Source organism: Sorex araneus, chromosome 1 (genome assembly GCF_027595985.1).
Source record: "Sorex araneus isolate mSorAra2 chromosome 1, mSorAra2.pri, whole genome shotgun sequence".
Taxonomy (NCBI): domain Eukaryota; kingdom Metazoa; phylum Chordata; class Mammalia; order Eulipotyphla; family Soricidae; genus Sorex; species Sorex araneus.
Window position 1 is genome coordinate 146886402 of NC_073302.1, and position 19494 is coordinate 146905895.

At 50.5% G+C, this 19494-nt stretch overlaps 1 protein-coding gene across 11 annotated transcripts in view; it reads left to right on the forward strand.

Annotated features, from left to right (window-relative positions):
* MAST4 (microtubule associated serine/threonine kinase family member 4) overlaps positions 1 to 11313 on the forward strand; it is a 668112-nt gene extending 656799 nt beyond the window's left edge. For all 11 annotated transcript variants that reach the window (XM_055123954.1, XM_055123957.1, XM_055123955.1 and 8 more), the window contains 3 exons: positions 506 to 642; positions 3878 to 4059; positions 4737 to 11313. In XM_055123954.1, the coding sequence (XP_054979929.1) occupies positions 506 to 642; positions 3878 to 4059; positions 4737 to 8590 (4173 nt within the window). In that variant the 3' untranslated portion in view covers positions 8591 to 11313. The remainder of the gene's footprint in view (positions 1 to 505; positions 643 to 3877; positions 4060 to 4736) is intronic.
* Positions 11314 to 19494: the final 8181 nt, after the last annotated feature.

Sequence of the window (19494 nt, forward strand, 5' to 3'; positions counted from 1 at the left end):
TTATGAATATCATGAAATGGCCCGCGTGCTCCTGGAATTCTAAATATGTAAATGATTGGAGTCCAGAGACATCTCTGTAGGGAGCTAATCCATTTTGAGATTCATTTGTAAGTCTCTGGATCAAGGCCAGTCCCTCCCGCACCCCGCACCCCCAACCCCCCCACCCCTCCTTAAGTAAGGCCTGGAGGCAGTTCGTGGGCATGACATCTAGGACCCTGAAGAGGCAGGGAGACAGGAAGGGATGAACCATCTTCGCTGCTATGTGCCCTGGCATCTTCAGACCTGTTCCTGCGTACCTGGGTTTTTCTTCTGAAAGTTTGTGGCCATCACGATTTTATCTGGAGTGGGCAGAGGGGACACCCGAACCATCTGAGGTGCCCCGATGAATTCAGCTTGGCGCAGGGTCCAGAGAGATCTCCATCGAGCTGCTGTCTTCTGGGATTCACTGTTGTGTCTCTCAGTCAGCTCCCTTTCATCAGGCCTGTTTTCTCTTGCATTCTAACAGAGTGGGAACAAGGTGTCCATCACGACCACCCCGTTTGAAAACACATCCATCAAAACGGGACCAGCCAGGAGAAACAGCTATAAGAGCCGGATGGTGCGGCGGAGCAAGAAATCGAAGAAGAAAGAAAGTCTGGAGAGGTGAGTGAAAGCAGTGTTTCACGGTGCGTGCCCAGGTTGGAAGAAGTTCACTCCTCCAGTGATGGAAGTGCTTGCGCAGGGAAAGATCCAGTTGCTCGAGAATCCTAGGCAATAGTGCACACATGTAGACATTAGACTCTTGTTCATGCTAGCATTATTATTCATAGCCAAAGAATTTGCATCATTATCGGATTTAGCTGGCATTTCCCCAGGAGCTGGCATTTCTCCCTGTGTGCCATGAAAAAAGCTCACTGTAACACACACACACACACACACACACACACACATACATATATATGTACATATATTTTGACTTTTTTTGGTCACACCTTGTGATTCTCAGGGGTTACTCCTGGCTCTGCGCTCAGGAATTCAGGAATTACTCCTGGCACTGCTCAGGAGACCGTATGGGATGTGGGGATAGAACTGGGATCAGTTTTGTGCAAGGCAAGCACCCTACCCACTGTACTATCACTCTGGCCCAAGCTCACTACATTTGAAACTCTTGATTCCATTGCAGTTAAGTTGCATTTGAGGAGCCAGACCTTGAGAGAGATTTAACAGGCAGTCTCCATTCTGTAATGTCCTTTTCATCGCCTAACCACAAATTGTTGATGTATTTGATTTAGATCATCTCAAGTCATTATTTTTTTAAATATATTAATAAGATAAAATGGCTTTATTTACAGACTAAAAGTCTTGCTTGATTCTTTATATGTGTTCTGCATCCTGGTAAGCTCTGGGATTGTTTTTTGGTCTCTGCAGATGCTGGCAGGATGTCTCTGTCTTTCCTCCAGGAGGGCCATTACTTGCCAGACAGCTACCTGGAGGACTCCTCGCATGGGGTCTTCACATCCCTCCTGAACCCACTTAGATGCTTAGATGCAGTGCTTCTGATCCTATTCAAAGGAAGTTTTGATAGAAGCATAAAATTAAATCAGCCAATAAAATTGAATGCTTACTGACTCTATGAAAGATGTCAGGAAGGAAAAAAGTGTCATATTTTTGCATGGCCCAGCTGTGAACAGTATTTATAGCGTAAAATGAAACATTAGCCTTTTTTCCCATCAAAATTTTTCATTCAGCTCTATGGGAAGAAATAGCAAATGCGAAGTCTTTTCTGGTGAGAAGGTGGAAAAAGTTTAATACTCTGTGGTAGTACATTAAACAGATAAGTTGTAAAACTGCAAACTAAAAATATAGCAACAATGGGCCAGAGAGATAGAACAGGAGTTGGAGAATTTGCCTTATAAGCATCCAACCCTGGTTCAATGCCCAACACAGCATACGGTTTCTGGAGCTGACCAGGAGACCATATGGGCTATACCTGAGCACATAGCTGGGTGTGACCCCAAACCACTACCACCACCCCAGAAAAAAATTATGTGCACACAATTTATTGATATGCAACTACATGATAGAAGGAATAACTTAAAGAGTAGAAAGCTTCTCTGGAAAATGAACTGAAAGCAGAATGGGGGATCTCTTCATTATACGTTTATAAAAATATTTGACTCCTCAGAGCTGGAGGCAGCTAAGAGTGCTTGTCTTGCATGTGGCCAATACCAGTCTGATCTCAGGCAGTCTACATTGTCCCTTGAGCCCCACCTAAAGTGATTCCTAAGCACTGAGTTAGGAGTAAGCCCTGAACACAGCTGGATGTGGCCCTCCCAAAAAACAGCCACCACCACCACCACCACACACAAAAAAGCCACAACTGTATAACTTTTCAGCCTAACTTCATTTTTACCTAGATTAATAGCAGCGCACATGCAGAGATCTTTGATTTTCTGCTGTGCTTCATGTTTCCGCTTGTCTTTTCCAGACACGCTGCTTCAAGGGTAGCAGCATTTGTTTAAAGACGGTGCCTGCTCTCAGCTGGGGCAGAACCTCTGTGGCCACCTGCACTTGGAACCATCTGCAGCTGCGTCTTTTGCTTTCTGATGTGCTCACTGAGCTCTAAATACCCATTTGCTTCTGTTGCTGGGGCCCGAGCCCTGCTGATAGGCTAAGCGTCGGTTCACCTTTCTCGAGTTTGCTATGCAAATGCACCGCCTACTCTGTCATTAGGAATATTCCAGAGCCATAATCGAATCAGCACAGCAGACAGAGTCCTGGAGACAAATGCTTCGCCCTGTGTATCACTGTTTTAGAATTCTCTCTCTGAGATGTTGATTTTTTTTTTCCTTCCCGAGTTCTTTTGTATTTTCATTAAATGGTGTCTAGAGATTCGAGGGAACACATTCAGGAGCGCTTGGACAGGGAGTGCCCTCATAAACCTGACAGCTACACAAATGTACTTCATATTGTTTCATTTATTTCCTTTGCCCCATCCTTGAACATGCTTGGAACAAAGACATCTCTTTTGCACACCATCAAAGACTTAAGTTGGACAAAAAGCTTTGACTTCTTTGTCATTCTTGCTGTGGCGGAGCAGCCAGACCTGGTGGTCTCTGGGGTGGGCTGGTGTCCAGACTGCTGGACATGCACTTGACTCTCAGAGCACTCTCACAAGAAGGTGAAATCTTGGGGGGCATAACCATAGCTCTCTGGGCTACCACCCAGGTTTGACACTTTCCGCCCCACACCACATGGTCCCTTAAGTACCACCAGGATTGACCCCAAACACAGAGCTGGGAATATCCCTTGAGCACCACTAGATGTGGCCCTCCCGCTGCCAAATAATTATTAATTTAAAAATAGTTCATGTCCCTGGGCTGGAGCAATAACACAGCAGGTAGGGAGTTTGCCTTGCACGCGGCCGACCCAGGTTCGATTCCCAGCATCCCATATGGTCCCCTGAGCACCGCCAGGGGTGATTCCTGAGTGCAGAGCCAGGAGTAACCCCTGTGCATCGCCTGGTGTGACCCAAAAAGCAAAAAAAAAAAAAATAGTTGATATCCCTGAGAGGGACTGGAGCAATAGCACAGCGGGTGGGGCATTTGCCTTGCACGCAGCTGACCCAGGTTCGATTCCTCCATCCCTCTCGGAGAGCCCAGCAAGCTTCCGAGAGTATTCTGCCCGCATGGCAGAGCCTGGCAAGCTACCCATGGCATATTCAATATGCCAAAAACAGTAACAAGTCTCACAGTGGAGATGTTACTGATGCCTGCTCGAGCAAATCAATGAACAATGGGATGACAGTGACAACAGTGTTACAGTCCCTGAGAGGCTCTGCACGCTGGGCACTGACCCCACACACCGCGTCTCATCCGGCCTCCTTCTCTCCCCGTAGGAGGAGGTCTCTCTTCAAGAAACTCGCCAAGCAGCCTTCTCCTTTACTCCACACCAGCCGTAGTTTCTCCTGCTTGAACCGGTCCCTGTCCTCAGGGGAGAGCCTGCCAGGATCCCCCACCCACAGCCTGTCGCCCCGATCCCCAACGCCCAGCTACCGCTCCACGCCCGACTTCCCATCCGGTGAGTGCTGAGAGGACGGCAGAGCAGAGGCCGGCGAGTGTGGGGCCGCTCCTCTCAGACGGGAGACAGCTGGGACTGGGGAAGGGGCGTCAGCGGGAGCCCCCGAGGTTTTCTCCGAGGTGGACCCTAAGTAAGTCCTGATGAGACGGAACCGTGATTCCCTTCCAGAGTTGCCTGCGTCCCAACTTGGGGCGTGTAATTCCTACGTTATGGGATTCCCTTGTCTCTTTCCCTTCTCATATTTTCTAAGTAAAGCTATTTTACCACAGGGGCCAAAGAGATAGTACAGTGGGGAGAGCACTTGCCTCGCAAGTGGCTGTCCCAGATTCAGTCCTACATGCCCCATATGGTCTTTCCAGCCTGCAGGGCGTGATCCCTGAGTGCTGAGCGAGGAGTAAGCCCTGAGCATTGCTGGGCATAGCCCCCTAAATAACAATAATAATAATAGTATAATAATAATAATAATGCCTATTATTATTATTATCATAAGGCATGCACTGGCTTAGGCTTCGGTAAGAGGCACTTATCTGAGATGTAATCATCCAGTAATTAGGTGCCAAGATGCTTTTCTGACCTTTGCCTGACTTCACTTACAGCAGTTCAGCTAGAAGCGGGACAGAGAAGGGGACTGCCCCTCAATGCTCACTGAGCTCTGTCCTTCTGTTTCCTCTCCCTAGGTACCAACTCCTCCCAGAGCAGCTCCCCGAGCTCCAGTGCCCCCAACTCCCCCGCAGGCTCCGGACACATCCGGCCCAGCACCCTGCACGGCCTGGCCCCCAAGCTCAGCGGCCAGCGGTACCGCTCGGGTCGGCGCAAGTCGGCCGGCAGCATCCCGCTCTCCCCGCTGGCCCGCACGCCCTCGCCCACTCCGCAGCCCACCTCCCCGCAGCGGTCGCCCTCTCCGCTGCTGGGCCACTCGCTGGGCAACACCAAGATGACCCAGGCCTTCCCGAGCAAGATGCACTCCCCGCCCACCATCGTCCGCCACATCGTGCGGCCCAAGAGCGCCGAGCCCCCGCGCTCCCCGCTACTCAAGCGCGTGCAGTCCGAGGAGAAGCTCTCGCCCGCCTACGGGGGCGACAAGAAGCACCTGTGCGCCCGCAAGCACAGCCTGGAGGTGACGCAGGAGGAGGTGCCACGGGAGCAGCTGCCCCGGGAGGCCGCGGTGGCCAGCCTGGAGGAGGCGGCGGTGTGCGAGGCGCCCTCGCTGAGCCGCGCGCGGCCCGTGGAGCAGGGCTGCCTCAAGCGCCCCGCCGCGCGCAAGGTGGGCCGCCAGGAGTCCGCCGATGACCTGGACCGTGACAAGCTCAAGGGCAAGGGGGTGGCCAAGAAACCCGAGGGCCTCCCGGACAAACTAGACTCCCAGCACCCCAAAGCCCACGGCGCGGGCAGCGACCCCGAGAGCCTCCCGACCTTCCGGCTGGAAGACAGAGAGAAGGTGTACGGGAAGGCTGCGGAGAGGCCGAGCCCTTTCGAGAACAAGCCCTCGCTGCAGGAGCCCGCGGGCCCGGGCAGCCTGCTGAAGGACACCCTGCACAAGCAGGCCAGCGCCCGGGCCGGCGAGGTGGGCGCAGCGGACAGGGCCGCACCCCCCGAGCCCGGCCAGGCCGCCAGCGACCTCAAGCGAGCCTCTGCGCCCGGACCTCTCGGGGACAGCCTCGGCCCCGCCACCAACAGGGCCAGCCTTGGGAAGGCGGGGGATGGCCCCGAGAAGGGCCCCCAGGCCAAGGAGTGTCCCCGCTGTGAGAAGCTCGACAGCCGGCTAGCCAGCCTGGACTACCTACGGAAGATGATGACCCTGGAGGACAAAGAGGACAGCCTGGGTCCGCCCGGACTCAAGCCCAAGGTGGCCGGTGGCGCCCACGAGGGCCTGTCTGGGAGCCCTGGCCGGCCGGCCGGAGCACAGCAGGAGACGCTGACCGCCCCCGAGGGCAGAGCCTTTGTGGCCACTGCTCACGGGGCCCAGGTGGGTGCCGTCTCCTTTGTCCCGCTGAAGACCCTGAGCGGCCGGGTGGACGGCGGAGCAGAGAAGCCAGGCCTGGCACCCCCCGAGTCGCCCGTCCGCAAGAGCCCCTCGGAGTACAAGCTGGAAGGAAGGTCGGTGTCATGCCTGAAGCCCATTGAGGGCACGTTGGACATCGCTCTTCTGTCGAGGCCCCAGACCTGCAAGGCCGAGCTGTCTTCCCCAGAGCCCGCCCAGAGCCCCTGCCCAGGCAGTGACCCTGGCCCCCTGGGGCCCCCTGCCCCGCCCAGCAGCGGGGCCAAAAAGGGTGAACCCACAGGCCAGAGGGAGCCGCCTGCCGCCAGCTTTAAGGTGACCAAGTCCTACCTGCTGGAGCCCCGCTTCCCGCCCCCTAGCCGCAGTCTCCACGCGGCCCCAGCGGCGGCCCTGAGTGAGGCCGAGCTGCGGCGGGACAGAAGGGTCCCCCAGGCCGCCCGCAGCTCCACGCCCCTCGCCGAGAGCCCTGCCCCACGCAGAGAGGGGGGCTCCGACGCCAAGCTCCTGCCCTTCCCCGGGCAGAACCTGCACAGCACCGCTGAGCTAGCCAAGCCCCGGGGCTCACTGCCCCCCGCAGGGGAGCCCCTGAAGGAGAAGGGCAGCCCGAGGGACTCCGCCGAAAGGGGCCCGTCCACCCCCCGGAGTGAGGGCCCTGTCCTGAGAGCCGATGGCCGCCGAGAAGTCTCCGCAGACCCGTGTCCTTCAGATGCCACCCGAGCCAGTGACAGCTCCAGAAACCTCCTCTCGGTGGGCCGGGCCCTCCCCCCGGAGCCCCCCACGCAGCGTCAGGCCGTGGAGAAGGCCTGCGGGCCGGGAGGGAAAGTGCACCTCAAGGAGGGCCGCGGTGACGAGTCCAGGCCCCTGGCCAGGCAGGATGCAGCGGGGACCCCCGGCGAGCGCGAGCCGGGCAAGGGCAGAAGCAGCCTGGACCCCAGACTGGACGCCGCTGGCCCGGCCAGTCGCTCCCCGCAGGGCCCTGTGCTGGGGGCCGGGAAGGGTGAGAAGCTCGCGGGTGTCTCCTCCTTGCAGAAAGACGGTGCCCAGGAACCCGAGAGGAAAGAGCAGCCGTCCCCAAAGCCGCTCAGCAGCGCCTCTCAGCCACCTCCCGCCATCACCAAAGAACCCCCCAGCCCGGCGACGCGGCCGCCCTGCAGCACCCCGAGTCTGGCCGCCTCTGGCAGGGAGCCGAGCAGCCGGCCTCGCGCTGCAGAGCCTGGCCCGAGCCCCCTCGACCCGCCCAGGCCCACGGCCGTGCACCGAGAAAGCAGCGGCCACAAGCCCCAGCCCAGCCCTGATGCAGGAACCCCAAAGTCGAAGCACCCAGACAGGCCCATCTCCTCCCAGAAGCTGAGTGCGGGGGCCACGCCGCTGGGCAGGGAGCCTGGCACCTCGGGCCTCGAGGGGAGGGGCAGCAGTAAGGGGGTGCAGGATGCCCCCCCTGCCAGCCCAGCCTCCCAGAAAGCAGCCAGCAGTGCCCCTGGCCAGGGTGGAGCCGGGTTATCATCGTCCCCTGCGCAGCTCGCCGAGGGGGGTCCCCCGGACGCCAGGCTCAAAGCCACGGCAGGTGGGCGCCCCATGGAGGCGCTGGAGAAACACCTGCCGAAGCCAGGAAGCGAGTCCGCAGACCCTAAGGTCCCGGCTGTGGGTGAGAAGCAAACCCTGTCTCCAAAGCACCCCAAACCGTCCACTGTGAAAGATTGCACCCCTCTGTACAGACAGATGGACAGGAACCCCAGTCCCCAGACCGCTGCCACTGCAGACCGGAAATCTGAAGGGAAGAAAGGCACAGAAGCACTTTATGTCCAGGCTGATGGCGAGAGGCTGGAGGCCAGCCCGTCCCAGGCACATGGCGAGGCCAGGCTGCCCGGCGTGGAGAGGCCATCAGTGGCTGGGCCCAAGGGCATCCCAGAGGCCAGAGGGAAAGGCCTGGGGCCCCAGAAGTCCCTGACTGAGGCCGCCAAGCCCGGCAGCCTGAAACGGTCGCCCTCGGCCACTGGGCAGACTTCCTTCCGGCCAGCCGCCCTGCCCGAGAAGTCTCTGAGCTGCTCCTCCAGCTTTGGCGAAGCCAGAGCCAGTGCAGGGGAGGCCCCTGTGTCCAGCAGTGACCCCTCATCTGCCAAGGCCCAGTGGGCCGAGGGTCCCAGCCCTAGGGACCCAAGGAAGTGTCTGCCCGGGGTGGACAGCAGAACGCAGATGACCAAGAGTGACTCTTTGCCATCCTTCCGGAGCGCCCCACTCTCCCTGGAGCCGCCCCAGTGCACCCCTGCGGTGGCGGGCGGAGCCGGGCACCGGGACCGGGCCCTGTCCGTCACTGCCCCCGCAGGAGAGACCAAAGGGAAGGAGACGGCTTCGGCCCAGTCACTGCAGCCAAGGAAGCCGAGCACGGGCCGCGAGGCAGCCAAGCCAGGCCCTGCGCACACGCCCAGCAGCGACCGGCCCTTCTCCCTTTCTTCCGAAAAGGACTTTGTGGTGCGACAGAGACGGGGGAAAGACAGCCTGCGGAGCAGCCCTCACAAAAAGGCCTCCTCCTAATGGAGCAGGCCCCGGAAGGGCTGGGGGAGCCCCCTCCACCCCCCCCATCTTGAATGTGTAACTATCTTCACTACCTGTCGAAAGTAGCCCCATGGGGGCACAGTCCCCCTGGCCAGGCCAGAGTGGAGGGAGGGGAGTGGAGGGAGGAGCGAGGCAAGGAGGATGCAGAGCGGAAGAGAGGGCCTTCTTCCAGGGCCTCCCCGCAGTGCCTGGTAACCTGTTACCAGATGGTATGTGTACACACAAGACAGAAGGAGGGGAGAGAGGAGAAGGCCCGCAAGATCCCTTTGCAGTGGAGGGCTGTTGAGGAGAAAGGTTTCCTCTGTACATATCTAGCAATGTGTTTGGCTTGGGATGTAGAGTGTAAACTTTGCTGCTGGTTGAGTTGTTTACTATCTCTCTCTCTCTCTCTCTCTCTCTCTCTCTCTCTCTCTCTCTCTCTCTCTCTCTCTCTCTCTCCCCCCCCCCCACCTTTTAAAAAAATATACGGTTTTTTGCTTGACCACTTATCCTAAGATAGTAATGAAGTGAGAAGGTCAATGGGGTGTGTGGAAGGTAGAGCCGCACCCGCCTTTCTGTGTAAACACATCCACCCACATGTTTTGGTCTGTGTGTGGTTCCAGAGACTGTTTCAAGGCTCCACCTTTTTTGTTTTTTTTGTTTGTTTGTTTTTGAATCCGTTAAAACATTCTAAGTAGAGTTTGAGAGATGAAAGAAAGCCCTACCTAGAGTGGACAGCGAGTTTCAGTCGTGTATTTAGAACCAGAGATGATGATAGCACAGTGGCAGGCTGCCTTATATTTCCCGATCAGAAGCAAGAGCTCTTGCTCGCTGCACGGGGAAGCCGCCTCCGCTAGGCAGGGCTTGAGCAGATGGCGTAGCCCACTCGTGTCCCGGTCACCCTAATGGACATCTCAGTCCAGGGTTCAGTTGTCTGTCAGACCGGCTGTCCTTGTCTGTGGGGTATCTGTCAGTCCTCACCTTGGGTCGTGGGTTGAGCAGGGATTGGGCTCCCAACACACGTCGACTTGATTTCTGTTCTCTCCTTTTCCCTTCTGGTTTTTTTTTTTTTTTTGCTCTTACACTCAGGCCTGGATGCTCTGAACCACTGGTCCAAGAAGCACACGTCTCCGGGTATCGTCCCGCACCAACTTTGCTTCTGAACAAAAACAGAAAACTTGCTGGTCACACACAAATCCCATAGTACTTAGTTGAGTAATGAGCATTAGGCATTGGAAGAGGCTTTACGTTCTTTTTTTTTTTTTTGCAAGAAAAGATGGGGGAGTGGATTTTTGGCATCATAGCATATATATTTAGGAATAATCAGGACATCAGATACATTTTAATACATAGCTGGGGCCTTATGTTGTAGATGAAGCTTGCTGTTTTTTAGCAAGTTCCTGGGTTTCACATTCATTTCGGATGCATTGAGTAGCTCCATACTTTTCATGACATGATCTCTTTATTTGTATGCAAAAATTTTTACTGTATTAATAAAGAGCAGCATTTTTGTACAAAAAAAAAGACTTGTTGGAGCTATTTGGTGCTTGAATGTGACTGTCCTTTTTACTTTTGCTAGGCCTTATTTAAACTTTGTATACCATAGACTATGTAGACTTTGTCAGATCATTTTAGTGCTGGGGGGAGGGGGTCTTTGTTTTTACATTGCAGTTTTTCTGGTGACTTGTTTTGTACTGTAAGATGGCACTCACTGACATAAGTACTAAGGCACTAAGAGAATAAAAAATACGCACAGATATGTATAAGATGCTTGGGATCCATAGAAGAATTTTTTGTTTCATTTGTAGAGGAAAAAAAAAACCCCAGTAAATATTAATCCCACACCCAAACCCCCTCAGGGATGACTTAGTGTTTAGGCTATAAAATTATTCATCCAAGCACAGTATTATCTTAGAGCCCTGTGGATTGTAAATCATTTAACGTGGCTGTAAACTCGGCTCCAGAAACGAAGGCATAACTTAACCAAATGCTTGGTTGTCCTTTATTGTAAAATGAGTTGGCAATAGCAAAAACTTAAAAAATAAAAAGCAAGTCTCCTCTTTGACACCCAACATTTCTTTACCCGTGTAGTTTTAGCCACCCCCCCCCCCATAACTGTGTTGTGAAATGGTAGAAGAAGTAAATCTTTTACAAGGACTTAAAGTGAGTTTCAAAAGTGGTCTCAACCATTATAATTCTGTGTTGAACAGTTGTCATAACCCGGTCCGTCTGTATGCAGGCGTCGACAAAGGTCTTTCGGGGATGTAGTTCATGGTTTACAGCCTTTGCTTTTTAACTGTCCAGTTTTCCTTTAAAGCACAACTAGCTGCTTGTTTACAGATGATATATTTATGTATATTTTGTACAGTGTATTATCATTTTTTTCGCCAAATACGTTTTGCATTCTGGATGAATAAAGAGTACCTAAGGTTGCATTCATGTAATACTTGTTCGTTGTTGTAAACCTCTCCAGTCAGCTGGTAGGAATTCTCCTGTGTTCTCTTTGGTCAGTCTCCTGTGATTGTAAGACGTGCTCCTCGGTAGTATTCCCAGCTGTAGACTTACCAGCTTAAACGTTTGTTAGGATCTGTGCAATAAAGTGTTTGCAGTCTTATTTTCTCTAAGAAATTCCCTATGGATGTCATAATTGTTGTATATTGAACAAATATTTATACTTATGCAGTTGCATAACATTGAAATAAAAATTTAGCATGAAAAGATAATGACTAATAAGTTTTTTTCCCCCATATGCAGACACCCCCTAAGATGTGACTGACTATATTTCTGTATCATGGAAAGTGTGGGGTTTGGAGATTATTATTAAACCTAGGCAAAACCACATGGTCGGCCTTTGAAATTGCCTTCCAAGAACTCCTTCCTGTATTTTTTTAGTTTGGGGGCCACACCTGGTAGTAGTACTCAGGACTTATTCTTGGTCCTTATTCAGGGATTGCTCCTTACAGGCTCAGGTATCCACATGTGGTGCCAGATTCTGAACTTTGTTTGACTGCATTCAAGGCAAGTGTCCTACCCAGTGTACTACCGCTCTGCCCCCTCCTCTCTTCTCTACCTCTCTTCCTTGGCCACGTCCACACCTCACTCACCATCTTCCCACGTAGGGAGAGAAGGTGTACCTCCTCCATGCGATCACCTCCTCCCCTTCCTCCCTGTAATCCCAAACCTTGCCCCATCAGTTTATCATGATGTTCTCTTCACCCTAGTTTCCTTTTTTAAAAAAAATAAAAAAGTATACTCTATGTCATTTACTTTTTATTGAATTACCATGAGATACACAGTTGCAAAGTTGTTCATGACTGGGTTTCAGTCACACAACGTTCCAATGCTGATACCTCCGTCAGTGTACATTTTCCACCACCAGTGTCCCCAGTTTCCTGCCACCCCCCAATCCCTAGTTGGCCTCTGGCAGGCACTCCTTGATTTCTTGCACACACTCTTTTTTTGGTGTGCATTATAGGTACTGAATGGTTATCATGTATATCCCTGTATCTGCTTTCAGCACTCAGTTCTTGTCCAAAGTGATCATTTCCAGCAACCAAGGTTCCTTCTCTGTCCTAACTGTCCTCTCCCCCCCCCCCCCCGCCCCGCAACTTGTGGCAAGCTTCTGACAGTGGACCAGTCCTTTTGGCTCTTGTTTCTACTGTCCTTAGATATTAGCCTCATACAATGCCTTTTTATATCCCAGAAATGGCTCCATGTAGTTTACTTCCTTTTCTCCCTTCCCTTCTCAGAAAACCCTTGCTTGAGTGGGGACTTTCCCTTTTCTCCTTCATTGCATAACTTCCCAGTGGTCAGTTCTTCATGTCTCCCCTCACCCCCCTTACTCTCGACACCTGCCTTGCACACCTCTTCTCAAAGGTCACCAATGACACCAAGATGAGCCCACATCCTCCCTTTCAGGACTCCAGTCACTTCAGTCATCTCCAGTGGCAGCCTGTCTCTCCTCCTCATTCTCTTCAAACTCCTCTCACCTGAGAGTTTGTCTCTCTAGAAGCTGTCCTCCCCTGTCCCCTCACATACTGGTGTTTCCCAGGATTCATTCCTGGCCAATGGACCTTTCACTCTGCTCTCCCTGGGCTTGTCATATTCACGTGCCTTCTCTTCAGACACCTCAAAAATCAGCCTTCAGAAACACACCCTATTCCCTTCTGCACCCATGCCCTCAAATAGCAATGTGTTCCCTACAAGCCAGATCCCCGGCTTCTCCCTCAGTGTTCTTTTCTTCCTTCACGTCTGAGTTCCCTAATATTCCATGCCCCCTGTCAACTTCTTTCCTTTTGATCACAATCTCTTTTACGCAGTCCAAGATCCCTGTGTCTCTCTACCTTTCATGTTTCTACTTCTAGGACCACATATGTAGGCAAAGGCAAAGTAAATACAGATTTCCTGACAACAGTTGAATGAGAAAAGAAATTTAAGTACCTTTTCCTGTGGCATGTTTACAGGAAGGTAAGCACCTCGGTACATGTTATAAGGGCATTATCCCATGGTCTCCAGGCCCTTTGAACCATGTGCTGCCTCTTCAGATGAATCCAGGATCTGGTACTTGGATGACAGGTTATGGCTAAGCTACTCTCATGATTGGTAGGGCTGTAGCCTAACAGGAGGTCCCACATCTGCAACCTCTAATATCAAACTAGACCTTGCCATCGCCCTTACCCTCTGCTACTCTGCTGTGTTACAAAATGAAAGGGTACTGACTCGTGGCTTGGCTTTCACTAGAAATGACCACAGATTGGCTAAACTTTGGCGGCCTTACATTCCACACTTGAAGTCATTCGGGTCCAATGACTTCCCTGATGGTTCAGACACCCCCCTGGCTGGAATCTTTAGCATCAGTGCCTGTAGAGAGTATGGAACTTCATGTATTCCCAGAGGAAAGATGGCCGTCTATTTCAAAGCTACAGGTTAGCTCACTGTGGGACTGTCTATCCTAATATCCCAATGCAGACAAGCTCTTAGGAGGAAATGCTTCGAAGGCAGTTCCAATGCAGGATGAAGAAGATCTGGTGCATATGGTTGCGAGTTATTGCCCACATACCATTTTACAAAAGCCTCTCAATGTTGTAGAGATGAGAGCCTCAAACATAAATGTTCATCAGCTGTTTCCCTAAGCACGGCCGTGGGATGACTCACAGCCGGGAGGTAAGGAATGAAGATATTTGTGAAGTGTAAAACAAGCATGTTGCAGCTACCATGTCTTCATGTGTCAGGTTGGTATCACTGATTCCTCCAGCACTGTCATCATAAAGCCCTTTGAATGTCCTGGAAATAACACGTACTTGTTACACAGAACTATGCTGAAGTGACCTTCCCAGACCAGACCCTACTGTTGCAGGGACCAGAGGCTGTTCCTAGGAGTGGCCATTTACACCTCAGTGCAGCGCCACCCAGTGGCTGGAGAAAGACCTGCTCCTCCAAGATCTCCATGCGAAGAGGAGCTTACTGGAACAATGATGATTCTGTGTCTAAGGAAGAGTGTACACCCCCCCCCCCACCCTCCCCTTCAAAGCTGAAGTTTGACCATTTGCATTTGAAAACACAAAGCCTTAGAAAAGTAAATTGCACTTTGTTTTTTGTCATGTGAATTCTCAAAACCAATGAAATCTTTATTCTGCTCCAACTTTTGTAAAAATTAAAGGCTTTCTTTTTAAATATCCTTATTTTGGTTTTTTCAAGCCTGCATTCTCCCTCAAACACCAGTTTTCTCATTCTCCTTACATCTAAGTAAATTTCTTTCAATAAAACTATTTTTGCCTCCCTTTATCTTGGACCAAAGAAATGATTCAAAGGTATGTGGTATATACTTTGCATGCAAGGTGCCCTGGGTACCTCACCTCCCAATTTTTTTTTTTTTTTGCTTTTTGGGTCACATTTGGCAATGCTCAAGTGTTACTTCTGGTTTTTCACTCAGGAATTTCTCCTGGCGGTGCTCGGGGGACAATATGGGATGCTGGGACTCGAACCCGGGTTGGCTGTGTGCAAGGCAAACACCCTACCCGCTGTGCTATCACTCCAGCCCCTCCTAATGGTTTCAGTGCACAGTATCTGGTCATTTGAAATGGACACTTAAGGCAGGTTTGGAACACAGGACACAAATATTTTGAATCAGTGCAGTCCCACCAGGCACTCTCCATTCTTAGATTTCTATGTATTTTTAGTTTTTCCAAAAGCAAATGAATAGACATGATGTTTAGGAGTTTGCTCTTATTTCAGTGTCTCAGAGTACATATATACATAAATATGTACACATATGTGTGTAGATATAGATAGATTTAGGCGGTGGACACAGCCAAAGGTCCTCAGGACTTAATCCTGTATTCAGGAATCACTTCTGTCAAGGCTCAGGGAACCATATCTGGTCTGCTACATGCAAAACTTTACCACTTTATTATGTCTCTCATGCCTAAAAGTGTATTTCCATGTTATCATTCAGAATGGCCCCCTAGCATTTTGCTATCGAATGTACCATATGATTTTCTCATGTTGGAAGCAGAGGACTGAGAGAAGCCTAATATTTAGTTTTTAGCACCATCAAACTTGGATTATGCCAGTGTTCGTTCATCTCCACCAGCCCCTTTCATTCCCTCCCTCCTTTCTGAGATTACTATGTTCATGGGTGTGTGTGTGTTTGTGTGTGTGTGTACTCACACAAGGTTTGTATCATTTGTGTGTGTGTGTTATTTATACATGGTGGTCACATTAAGTCATTCTTCTTTCCCCATCTAACCCTATGTGTTTTAAATTCTATAGTGTTGTTATAGCTCTATCTCACTCATCGTTTTTAATGGCTGTATAATACCTCATCAGGGGTTTCTTCCACATTTTACGTATACATTTTTTCTAGTGATAACCAATCAAGTCACTGTGAACTTCCTCTCGTGTAAATAATGCTGTAGTGAATATCTTCGTGTGTAGGTGAAAGTTTCTTGGGACAAACACCCAGAACGGAATTTGTGGATCCATATTTAATTTCATTAACTATTGCCACATGTTCCTGAAATGTTTTCACCAATTCAATCCCCCATAAATAGAGCCTGAAATTCCTGTAATTCCATATCCTACCTGTGCTGTTTATCAGTTTTCTTCTTGATAGACTAATTGTACAATTTAGCTCATTGAACTTGTGTTTCTCTAGTTGCTAGTAGATTGCCTATTGCTATCACCTCCCTGAGGGCTCAGGGACCCATATCTGTTCTGCTACATGCAAAGCGAGTGCCCTCACCACTTTATTATGTCTCTCACACCTAAAAGTATATTTCCATGTTATCATTCAGAAGGACCCCCTGGCATTCTGAGAACTTAGAATGTCTCCCCATTTATTCGAATCATCCTTAATTTAATCATCTACTGTTGAATATTCAAGCTGTTTCCAAGGACAGCAGAAAGAGAAAACAGGAACAACCTCCAACCCTCACCCCAACCCCAACTGTTTAGAAAGTCTACAAGCTAATGACATGAGTGGAGAAGGAGCGGCTGGATGGATAATCCTCTCAACCCTGACCTCTACTTATTTTGCAGGATCTCAAGTCATGTCTTGAACAGTTAAATACTTACCAGACTATTAGACTATTAGCCTTGGCGGGAGAGAATGACAGGCAGATGTTCAATTCAGGCAACTGTTTTATCTTTCAGGAGCAATAATATGTTTTAAAACTATACAGGCTCTTCTCTGTTTCAAGGCTTTCAGTGCTGAGGAAATGATTTCAAATTGTGAAGAGTCAGGTCAGAGTGGGTGGAGGTAAGTGGAGAACAGGTTTAGACCCAGACTCAAGGCCTGGAATGAGGGCCAGAGAGACTAACACGCCCACCGCCAGGTGTCTCCCCCTCGGGCCTGAGGGCTCCTGGGTCCTGCTTTTCTCATGTGATTTGGAATATTTCTCCTCTGGGACAGTTCTTCAGTTTAGTTGATCCTAAATGTGTCCATTTATGGATGCAAAAATACATAAAATATGGGTATAAAGTTAGGGTAGGGTTTTGTTGGGGGTTTTATTGGTGGTGGGGGGGGTGGATATCACATCTTGCTGATATTTAAGGCTTACTCCTGATGGTGCTTAGTTCTTTAGAAATCCTGGAGATATTTTAGGGATCATATGTGGTGCAAGCGATCCAAGCACGATCAGCTACTTGCAAGCCAAGCACTGGACTCTACTATCTCTCTAGGCCTAGGGCAGGTTTTTACATGAAATCATGTGATGGTAGTTCAGAACAACCCCAGTCTGATAGAACCCCAATATAGAGGCATGGGCTTTCTGAAAATAAATGCATGTCTTGGGGTTTGGGGAACAAATACTGGGTAGGCCTGTTCATCTATGGTCTTCAAGTTGGCCACTCCCCACAGTAGATATTCAAATGGCATATTGGGCAGACAATTCTAGTGCAATACTCAGAAATTCCCGTTGTGACTTGCTTAGAACTAACCACAGCTTCTGCTGTGATTCAAGTTTATTTTAGCTTCAGCATTTTAAACAGATTAAAACCACATTGACCCTTCTGCATCCCTCCATCATGTATAAAAACACTTAAAAAGCCATTTATCTCACATTTTTACAAACTTCCAAAATTGCAAAAGATGCTAATTGAGGACTTGAACATAGAGGAAATGCCAGGACAGATTCTTGTCTTGAAATTTTACAGGGAGTGCCCACGTTGGTCTCTAAACCCTGCTCACTTCATGGTGATATCTGCTGGTACCTGCGGAACATATCATTTGCTCCTGGACTGTGAGCATTGCAGCTCATGCTGAGTCCTCTGTGATGGAGGGCGGTCAGCTTTTATGGACTTCAATCCTATTTGCTCCAGTTCCCTGTGAAATGCAGGGTCAGCTCAGTGAGCTACAACATGCAATAATAACACATTTTTATAGGAGAAGCTTGTCAGAGCAGCAGCAACATGCGATACATAAAACCAATAAACACACCGTGTCTGTAGATTCCATCCCCGTAACCGGAATAGAGCAATAAAATTGACAGCCGCCATTGAAGCGCTCCCTTTCTGACTTTGGAAGGTGAATTTACAGTTGCTTAAAACAGAGGAGCTGTCACAAAGCCTTAGATCAGAGTGCAGTTAGAGGGGAGGGAGTTGCCTTGCACGAAAGGGGAGCGTGCCTGATAAATGAAAGCAGGACGGGCACTCGGCCTTTTGCTAGGGCTGGGGACCCTGCTGCCTTTGGTGTGATGCATCTGAGATACTCTGCAGAATGCTCCTGGCTCGCCAAATTGCACATTAACTGTTATGGACTGTGGCTATGGGGTGGGAGAATAGTGATTAGTACTTCCTGTCTGTGGCTACAAGTATAAAAGGAACTCAGTGGGCTGGTACCACTTGGGTTTCTGAGAGAATTTCTCTCCTATAGAATAGGAGAGTATAGTCCTGCTGAAGAATTCCTCATGATAATTTTATGGTTTAAAAATAGGCAGAATTTGCCAGGGAATCATGTTGCTGAAGATCCGGAGCCAATTCCAGGCCAGCCAAGTCTTATTAACTAGGAAGTGGGGGGGGGGGGCAGAACTTCTGGTGATAAATATGTGATGGTTCAGGAGGCAGCAGAGGTGGAAACTGAGTGTAAAGACAGATGGGGTTGGGGGGTGGGGCACAATTAGGGGAATGACAAAGTCAACAGAACACCGATGCCTCTTACAACTGCCTGCAGAGATTGGCAGAGGTGAATGCTGAGTGGTGCCCAGGGAAGGTGTGGGGGATGCTGTGCTCAGGGGAGAAGGACCTTTCTCACCACCAAGGGCACTGCCCACAGACAGCCTGCCCCACACAGCATGCCTGGCCAAAGCAGCCGGGTCCCTTGGCCTTCAGGTCCTGGCTGAGACCCAAATCAATGGGAGAGATCCTAGCTGCTGCCCTCCTCAGGGCTGACACCTCTCCAGTAGGGGTGCTGATTGCTGGCATCCAGGTGGGTGAGGAGTGACCCAATGTCCTCAAACCTCCAGACAGCACTAGCTCCTCTAGCATTGTGATCAGTGGCTGCTCCTCCTACACTCCCTCAGTGAGACCTAGGAAAGTGCTTCTCCCCCCCACAGCCTCTGCCTGCCACTGCAAATGTGGGCAGGGGGTGGGAGGGTTGCAAGTCTCCATCTTCTTAGCAGAATAGTCTCTGCTGGTCCTCTGTGACCAGCCAGGTCTCCCCTAGCAGGGCACACAGGGGTTCTGTGCCTGCTTCTCCCAGCCATGTCCCTGACTGGGAACGGAGGATGCTATGAGCCTAGCAGGCAAGGGTGAGGTAGGAGGGGAGGTAGTGGGAAGGGAACTTGTAGAAGATCTTAAGTGCTTCCTCTTTACTCCAAAAAGACAAGGAAGGAAAGGGACACTCGAGTACAATGGAGATAACCTATCTCAGGCCAATAGGCTCTGCCAACTATGGGCTGGGAGTTAGCTGGGAAGCCCCCCCCAAATCCCAAGTGCCCCGGGTGGGAACAGAAGGTATCAGAAAGACCCATCTTCTTGGGGACTACAGTAAAAAGGAACACATACAAAATCAGCAGTGAAGAGGAATAACATTTGTGTTCATTGTTTAAAAAACTGTCAAAACAAATGTAAAATACCTATGTTAAACAAGGATATCAGAATCTTTTGTTATTGGCTTTGGGCCACACTGGGCAGTGCTCAGGGTTTACTCCTGGCTCTGCACTCTGGGATTTTGGTAGAACTCAGGACCATATATGGTTCTAGGGATGGGATCTAGGGATGGGATCAGCCATGAGCAAGGCAAGTGCCTTACTTCCTATACTGTGTGCCTAGCCCTATTGAAATCTTAAAAGCAGAACAGGTATTGTGGATGATTCCTTTGTCTTTCAGCTTGAATGCAGGTCTTAACTTTTATTAAAATTCTGACTATTGGGGCCGGAGCGATAGCACAGCGGGTAGGGCGTTTG